At 47.2% G+C, this 9003-nt stretch overlaps 1 protein-coding gene across 1 annotated transcript; it reads right to left on the minus strand.

The window, feature by feature from the left end:
* Window positions 1-4189: 4189 nt before the first annotated feature.
* RBM43 (RNA binding motif protein 43) lies at window positions 4190-8778 on the minus strand. The gene is made up of 4 exons (XM_030952570.1): window positions 8650-8778; window positions 6291-6477; window positions 6060-6154; window positions 4190-5423 (listed from the first exon to the last, which is right to left on the minus strand). Exons 1-4 carry the CDS (start codon window positions 8650-8652, stop codon window positions 4704-4706), a joined length of 1005 nt encoding a protein of 334 aa, XP_030808430.1. The 5' UTR covers window positions 8653-8778; the 3' UTR covers window positions 4190-4703.
* Window positions 8779-9003: the final 225 nt, after the last annotated feature.

The following is a 9003-nucleotide window of genomic DNA, read 5'->3' on the forward strand; positions in this document are numbered from 1 at the left end:
AAGCATCTGGCTCCCTCTTGTGTCGCCGAGCTGACAGGAACAGGAGGATGGGACCAGCTCCGGCACCTGCTCCTGCCGCCGTGTCCAGCCCGAGGAGGGATCCAGCGGCAGCTGAGAGCCCGGAGTGACCCCAAAAGGAACAACTCGGGGCTCGCAGGGATCGCCCAGAGGGAACAGGGAATGGGATGAGCAGCTCCAGCACGCTGCTCCATCAGAGCTGAGAAAATCCCAGTCTGGAGAAATCCCACCTCTCCCGCACCATCCCATCGGGATGCCATTTGTACATCCCACCCCGGCATTCTTTACCCACGGATTTCAGCAGTATGAAACTATTCCAGCTGTGCAAACACAACGCTGTTTTTACAGTATTTTATCCTGGTTTTTTTCCCTCCCCTTTGGTATCGTGGGTGGCAGGTGCTTGTTGGATTAAGCCCTTTCCTGACCCAGAGTTTGGGTAACTGAGAGGTGCTTTAAAAACTTTTATTCCATTTTCAGTCTCACGAGAAGGGTGAGACAATACAGATGTTAGAATTCACACCATCACAATCAGAAGCCAAATATTTCCTAATTACAACACATTATAAGTGTTTGTTGGCCTAGCAGCTTTTGCCACGCCATGAGAGAATTCTCTACAAATTCATTTCCCCCAGGTGCTGGTCCCCACTGCTGCCATGACAAAGGCAGGAGCAGAAAGGACAGGGAAAATCCACCTGGAAACTGCATTTAATGCAACACCCAGCGCTGGTGCTGCTGCCTGCAGAGGTGGTGTTTTTCCTTAACTGAGTTCCTTTCTGGAGATTTCTTCAAAGGTCATTAATGGGTGTCAGGGGACAAAGGAAAGCTGTGTTAGGGAAGTAGAAAAAGGGATTTGTTTTCCAGCAGATGTTCTACAACTCCTACAACTAAGGAAAAAAATTAAGTACAAGCAGACCAGGTGCTGTCAGCCTTGAATTGTGCAGTCTTACTCGATTTTTCTGGTTTGCTTTAAATCATAATTAAAATTAATGCTTATTTTTCATCCCCTTGGCCGGGGTGCCTGGTTATCTTCAGGCAGCTGCTACAGAAATCAGGGAAGACTCCCATCCTCTCATTTAGGTGAAGGTGGTAAAGTGCACCCATGGGATTTCTCTAATTTAACAGAGAGGGGTGGAAAAGGACTTTTCACTGCTAACTGCAGCAAGTGAAGGGAAGGAGCCCAAAGGAGTTATTTGGAATTAAACTGGATGGAAGCCATGGATCCTGGGACACCGACCACCCTGGATGTGAGGGAGCAGCCACCTCGGAAGGGTTGAGTAATCAGAAAGCTTTCCCAAGCTTTTCCCAGCTTTTCCAAGCATTTCCAGTCCCCTGGGCAGGGCCACAGCTGCTTTTCTCTCCACAAGATGTGCACCAGAACAGGAACGAGGGTTTGCTCCTGGAGCCAAGGGAGATCCCTGCTAAATCCATCTCCTCTCCCCAGCTGGGATCCAGCCCTGGATGGCTGCAGGGACTCACTGGTGAATATGCCCATTTCCATCTGGGCTGGATGCTTCCCAGTCCCCAGCGTGGCCTGAGGAAGGTGTGGGTGTGAAAGTTGCCTCAGGTAATGAGATAATTGTTGTTAACTCTGTTTATTTTTCTTACACGTCGTTCTGGGGGTTATTTTGAAGTAAAGCACGCGGTTCTCAAAAGCAGAATATTCCTTCAGACTGTTCCTCGGGGATTACAATTTTTCAGGAGACGTGACAGACCTTTTGCAGCTGGAGCAAACACACAAAGTTTGAGTGCAGCTCAAAGGTGGCAGGGGCAGCTTTGGGGACAAGAAACCTGCAGAAAGGGCTTTATTTTCCTCATGGAAATCCCTCCTTTCCTGCAGGAACGGCTTCCATCCTTCCTGCTGCATAATGAGATGCACAGGTACCGTGGGGAATAGGGGAGGCTTTGTCCTCGCTCCCTGCAGGAGCAGCCCTTTGTGTCAGGGATGCTGAAGGATTCCAGTCGATCGTTCCTGCTGCATCACCTCCCCCAGCCCCTCTGCACAGCCAGGAGATTGCTTTGGCCTCCAAATTGGCCAAGATTTTCCTGCTGAGGGATCTCCCTCAAATCCTCGTGGCTTTAAGGCATTTTTAAGGTGTTTTTAGGGTGTTTTTAAGGTGTTTTCCCCACTGACTGTAGCCAGGTGCTGCCAGGAACTGAGCTCACATTCTGCTGTTTTTGAAGTATTTTTAAAATTTACTTTCCTGTGGGAGTTGTGCCTCAAATCACAATGAGGCTTTGTATTTTTACAACTCTTATTTCTCCCCTTCTGGGGAAGGGCAGCGAGTGAGGGCACAAACATTTTGTTGAGGTCTCCTGAGCAGGTTTTTTATTCAAATTAATGTGCAAACCTGAGAGTCCTGAGTGGACCAAGAGCTCCAGGAATAACAGCTGTTTCCCAGGATATTATCCAACACACACAAATATTCTTCAAGTGGAATTTCATAGAGACAGCAGAGCCTTGCTTGCCATAAAAATAACTGTGAGAAGGAGAGCTGGCAAATCCCTGAGCAGCCCTGACAGGGGTTTGTTGGGTTGGATTTGTTGGGATATTCGTGGCAGTGACCAAATTGGAGGGGTTTTAGCTGAATATCCATTGTTTTCAGTGGAATGGTGAGGGATGGAATGTGTGTTTCACTGGTGATGCTGTTCTGGCTGCGTTTCAGAAACCAGCAGCCCTGGATCCACCCCAGGGCCCAAGGTGGGGCATTCCCATCCCAATCCAAGCTGGAAAAGCAGCCCTGGAGCACAACAAGAGCTCCCCTGCTCCTCTTTCCCCACATGCCTCCCTCCAAAGCACTCCACAAACAAAACAGGCGAGGCAAAAAAAGCTCTTTTTGTCTCCAGAAGCACATCCTGGGAATGAGAGCAGCAGATGGAGAGCCCTGGGAACAATGGGATAATGCTGAAGGGGTGCCAAGGACGTGGGGGCAAAGGCAATGGGAAGAGGAGCTGCTCCAGCTGAGGCAGGATTCAAAAAGAACATTTTACTCTGCTGTTGTTTCAAGGCTCTGAGGTGGTGACTGCAGGTCCTTGGGTAAGGAGGAGTTGTTTGGCAGCAAAGCAGAGCTGAAGGACACCTGGAGTGCTGCTGCCAGCTGTGCTGGTGCCAGAAGTGACCCAAAAACCACCCTCAGCCAGGGCTCACAGACACCAGAGCCACTGGTTTGCCTGTTGAGCAAAAAATAGGAAATACCAGAGCTCTGAATCAGGAAAAAAAAAAAAATAATGAGGCTGTTCAGAAAAAAAAGATGAGAAGCTCAATGTGGACACTGGAAAACAACACTAATTTCATTAAAGGATTATCCTTCATAGAGGATTTTCTCTTTGACAAGGTTGAAAAACTTCCCATCTCTGCTTGAGCTCTGTGGGGATGACCCCAAACAGCTCCAGGGGGAGTTTTCCAGAGTTTCCCATCCCTGAGCCCCCTGGAGAACCTGCAGAGCACAGAGGAACTTGGAAAGGCGGAAATTAAATTAAATTATTATTATTATTATTATTATTATTATTATTATTATTATTATTATTATTTATTATAATAATAATAATAATAATAATAATAATAATCTTTAAATATTGCTCCTCTCTCCCAATTCAGCAAAGCACTTAAGCTCATCAGCTTGCTGCTTTGACACTCATTTTTAATAAACTTTTAATTCATTTTAATACATTTTTAATACACAAAGGTGCTTTAACACCTCTCCACTGTCTCCACTGCACTGGAGAATCAGTCATGACAAGAAAATGACCCGAGCATTTCTTGGGCTTCAGGTTTGAGCTTCCAACCAAAAATCTGGGATTTGGTTAAAATAACACAGACACAATGTTTTGGATAACACTTTTCTTTAATGGCATAAACCCCTAAAACTTCCCTGAACATCAGAGAGAAAAACTTCTCTGGATGTTTTGAGAAATTATTCTAAACACACAGATATCACAAAATATAAGCTATTTTCTAAATTGGTTTAAAAAAACCCCATTTGTGCCCTTGTAATGGATACAGAAACAGATTTGCATAAACAGAATCTGATTCCAAAGTCTGAATGCCCCCCCCATTTTCCCATCAAATCTCTGCAGCACTTTCATGTCCAAATAACGAGCTGTCAAGAGATGCTGCAGAACCCTTTACAGCTGGAAAAAACCCCATTATTGCTCCTATGAAAACAAACTTGCCTGTTTCCTGCAGGGAAGAATTAGCAAGGCTTTCTCAAGCCTGTCCATCCCATGTGCATTTTGCTCTGCCAGGGGTCCCTCTGCAGCTGAAGGGCCAGAAAAGGTCCCCATTCCTGGCTGCTGTGGTCACCTCCTCACAGAACCTCACACACAACCTCCCTGCAGTGTTTCCTACATGGTTGGCACACCCAGCTTAAAAAAAAAATCTCTTTTTTCAGCATGTACTCCTTGACAGCAAGCTGGGGTGAGAATGCACTGAGGTACCAAAAGGAAATGTTGTTGTTTCTGGGCAGAACAGGTCCCCAAGTTCATGAATGATGCAAAAATCATTGATTTTTTTGTTCTGATCTTAATTTAGTGCTTGGGGGAGCCAGGCTTGGTCACCTTCCCATGCAGAGTTGCCAGCCTGTGAGTGGGACAAAGTGACACCCCAGTGCCACAGAGGGAGAGCTGCAGTGCCACAGGGCCACGGGCAGAGTCTGGGTGAGAAACCCAAACCCCAGGAGCCCTCACTCCTACCTGGAGTGCCTCTTCACCTCCTCTGTGAAGCCCAACACGTCTGCAGAGGTGCCCACAACGTCCAGGTGGGTGTCATAATGGATGACCAGCACTGTGGGGTAGCGTGCTTTCAGCCTGTCACAGAGCTGTCTGTGTCTCTGCTTCCCAGCTCTGCTGGGCTCCTTCAACCAGATCCTCTCCTTCCATAAAATCTTCTGCAGCTCCACCGAGTAATCTTCTATCGTTTTCTTGGCCTTTAATCCCTGTGTAGCACCAGCCTTGCTGCCAGCACTCTCAATGCACACCGTGGTGATGTCACCATCAGTGACACCAGAAATGACAACATCATTTCCCTGCAAAGCCTTGGGATAAAAGCTCTTCATGTAGTGATAGATATCCGTGTCCAGAACCAGCACTCGGTTTTCCCTCTGCTCATCCCGGGTGGAATTCCTCATCTCCGCAGCGCCTCTGCGCTCCTGCAGCTTCCTCCTCGGTCTCTGGTGGGATTTTCTCTCTCTTTTGTCCTCCTCTGAGAGGGGTTTTGCCTTCAGCAGGAGGAAATCTCTCAGCACTCGGAGTGCTGGGAAGGACCCTTGCACGGCAATTTGCCCGTCACGCTGCAAAGGCCCAAAACTCAAAGCCGGGCTCTGCTGCTTCATCTCCTCCACCAAATCTTCTAAAACCAAGTGATCTCTGAAAACAGCCATGTTGAGGGTGGAGGTGACCCAGAGGAAGGCCTGGAATTGTCAATGGGAGATGTTAAGGAGGGGCTAATGAGGCATTAAGCACAATTGGATGAATAAGGTGTGGGAAATGGAAAGACAGAAACTTCCAGAGACACAGGAGGGTTTCATCTGCAGCCTTGGAAGAATGTCAAAATAAAGCACACAGACATTAAGCAGAAACATCATAAACTTATGTTTCTGTAACTGTAAGTAAGAATCTTCTTAAGTAATTTAAGTAAGTAAGAAACTATTGATAGTTGATATGGATAGTTGACTATTGATATGGATGGTGAAGAGTTTATAGTGCAGGGGTGGAATTGTATGGTAGGCCAAGAGTTGAGAAGTTATAATAGAAGCATCTGTGTGATAATAACCCACTGGATAAAAGTATATTCATTGCAGCAGAAGTAAGTAAAGGTGATAGGTTAGAAAAGCAAAATAAACTTTGTGGCACCAGTCCATTGGGTTATAAAGTTATATATTGCCTCGTAACAAAGAACTTGTGACCATTTGTTATGGCCGACTGCATGGCCATAAATCTCACAGCCTCTGAGACTGATGTTTATCTGAGCCATAAATTGTTTTTAGCCTGTCTGGGTCCCATCCCTCCAGTGAAAGCAGTGACAATGACATCAGGGAGGAGCTCACATCGTGGCAGTAGCGGGTCACTGTCAGGGGGAAGGGCCTGGGCAGCCTCTTGTCCTGCAGGAGATGCTGATCCTTCTTCAGAACACGCTCCACAACTGCAAACAAACCCAGATTACAGCTCCAAGACTTTTTTCATTTCAAATTCTAACAGCCCCCCTGTTTCAAACCATTCTGGGGCCCATTCTCCAGGGCATGGCTGTACTTTAATATTAAATACACCCATTTAAATACCTCCTGCATCCTCGAAGGTCACGTAGGCAACTCCAGTTTTGCGTGTGGGATACGTGACCTGCTCCACGTCCCCGCCGTTGTTCCTGGACATTTGGAAGTGGATGGTGAGGATGTCAGCCAGGAGCTCATCCTGCAGGAGGCCAGCGGGGACACCAGCGATGACAACTGTCCTCGTGCCTCTGCCAGCCTGGGCAGAGACGGCAAAGTCAGGAGAGACCCCCAGATTCCCAACCCTGGAGAAGCTCCTGCTCCTTCTGCAAATTTTTCATTTTTTTCGTTTTATTTTGAATTGGTACACACTGTTCACACCCATATTTCAAGTTTGGAAACACGTATTTTCAAGCAGCAATACTTGAAAGTATCCATGAAGAATGCATAATCTCTGAAAAAACTAGATATATTAGATATGATAATATATTAATATATAATATATTATATAAGTATTATCAATAATATCATACCATGTAATATAATATAATATAATATAATATAATATAATATAATATAATATAATATAATATAATATAATATAATATAATATAATATAATATAATATAATATAATATAATATATCATATCATATATCATATCATATCATATTATATCATATCATATCATATCATATCATATCATATCATATCATATCATATCATATATTAATTTCTTGCTTTATATATAATATATAATATAATTATATATAATTAATATATTATGTATAATTATAATTAATCTATATCATAATACTAATATCATTTATATATAGTATATAATAATTTATTATATAATTTTAATATATTAATTATATATATAATAGATATATTATATAAATAAATAGTGTTGTTTCCGTGCAGCGAGAAACAACAATATTTTCAAAACAGGTAAAATTCAGCCTTCAGGTGTGAATGGTATGAATTACAGTGTTTTCTTCTTTTGTTTTGTTTTGTTTTTTCAGTTTCTTAAGTGCCTCAGGCACCTGCATTAAAAAATGGGTTTAAACGCCATTTAAACTCTCTCAGTATCTTCTCAAAGCAGGAAAAATGAGCATTACATTTAAGTTTCTCAGCAGGAAGGTCCCACTGGTAACAGGGTTTCCTCTGATTCCAATATTTAACATCAGAAGAGGAAGAAAAATTGTAACTGCATGTGATGCTCAGCAGGGATTCCCTGCAGAGTGGAAGGGGCAGATTCCTTGTAAAATTTGGGATCTTGGCCTTTTAAACCCTCTGAGCATCTTCTTAAAGCAGGAAAAATGAGCCCTAAATTTCAGTTTCTCAGCAGGAAGGTCCCACTGGTAACGTGGTTTCCTCTGATTCTGATATTCCATATCACTGCACATTGTGGAGCACTGACTGCATTTAACACTTCACCGACTTTTCGGAAGAAAGGAGATAAATTTGGTTTGTGGGAACGAGCTGTCAGTAACTGCACTTGAGGTCAGTCACTCCATCTGAATTCTTTAAACTCCTCTTAAGACTTAAACTTCTCTTAAGGTTTTTCCTGGGCCTGGGCTGCCTAAAACACGACCAGAGCTCCAGCAGGTGCTGCTGAGGGAGCGATGCCTGCCCACAATCCTGGGGCTCTGAGGGCAAACCCAGCGAGAGGCTCCATCGAATTCCGAGCGCCGGGAGCTTTTAATTAATGACAGCAGCCAATTAAGCAGGCGGTGAGGCCCGTGCGAGAGGCGGCACGGAGGGAATGCAGACGGGGATTTTCTCACGCCTGGCACAGCCGGAGCTCGGCTCGGCTGCCAGACAGCCCTCACACCTTCCCAGCTGGTGTTTGGGAGCAACACTCGGGCCTGCTAGTGGGGTTAGGGGAAAAAAAACCAACCCAAGAACACGCGGTTGGTGCTGAATCACTCCGGAGACGCGTCTGTGCCGAGCAGCTGCTCCCAGGCAGGGATGGGCGCTGCGGGAGGGGCCGGGAATGGGCCGAGAATGGGCCGGGAATGGGAGGGATGGGGCAGCAGCTCTGCTGACAACGGGCCCTCCTGGAGCTTCCTGGCAAATCCCAGACTGGTTTGGGTTGAGAGGGACCTTAAAGTTTATCCCAGTCCAGCCCTGCCATGGCAGGGACACCTTCCACTATCCCAGGCTGCTCCAGCCTGGCCTTGGGCACTGCCAGGGATCCAGGGGCAGCCCCAGCTGCTCTGGGAATCCCAGCCCAGCCAGGAATTCCCAATTCCCAGTGTCCCATCCATCGCTGCCCTCTGGCAGTGGGAGCCATTCCCTGGCTCCTGTCCCTCCATCCCTTGTCCCCAGTCCGTCCCCAGCTCCTTTTCCAGCGCTTTCCCCTCAGCTCCTCCCGGCCCTGCCCCTCGCGGTGCGCGGCCCCCGCTCCCCCCGGCCCCCGCACTTGCCATGGCCGCTCCAACGGGACGGGATCCCACCGGGACGGGATCCCACCGGGACTGGGATCTCACTGGGACGCGGATCGCACCGGGACTGGGATCGCACCGGGACGGGCCCGGAGCGAGCGGGCCCGGCGGGGAAACGAAAGCGAAAGCGGCGGGGAAGCGGCGGGGCCGCCCCTGCGGCCGCCCCCAGCCCGGCGGGGACAGCGCGGCCCGGCCCGCCCTGCCCGGCTGGAACTGCGGGCGGGAACGGGAACCGCGGTGTGCAGGGACACGCGGGGACAGGGACACACAGGGACATATACAGGGACACACAGGGAGAGGGAGAGGGACAGGCAGGGACAGGGACATGCGGAGATT

Source organism: Camarhynchus parvulus, chromosome 7, assembly GCF_901933205.1.
Source record: "Camarhynchus parvulus chromosome 7, STF_HiC, whole genome shotgun sequence".
NCBI classification, from domain to species: Eukaryota; Metazoa; Chordata; class Aves; order Passeriformes; family Thraupidae; genus Camarhynchus; species Camarhynchus parvulus.

Coding starts and splice junctions, on each gene's coding strand:
- RBM43 (XM_030952570.1), bottom strand. Junction 6,155..6,290: donor GACCTTCGAGGATGCAGGAG/GTATTTAAATGG, acceptor GTTTGTTTGCAG/TTGTGGAGCGTGTTCTGAAG. Junction 5,424..6,059: donor TGACCCGCTACTGCCACGAT/GTGAGCTCCTCC, acceptor TGACAATTCCAG/GCCTTCCTCTGGGTCACCTC.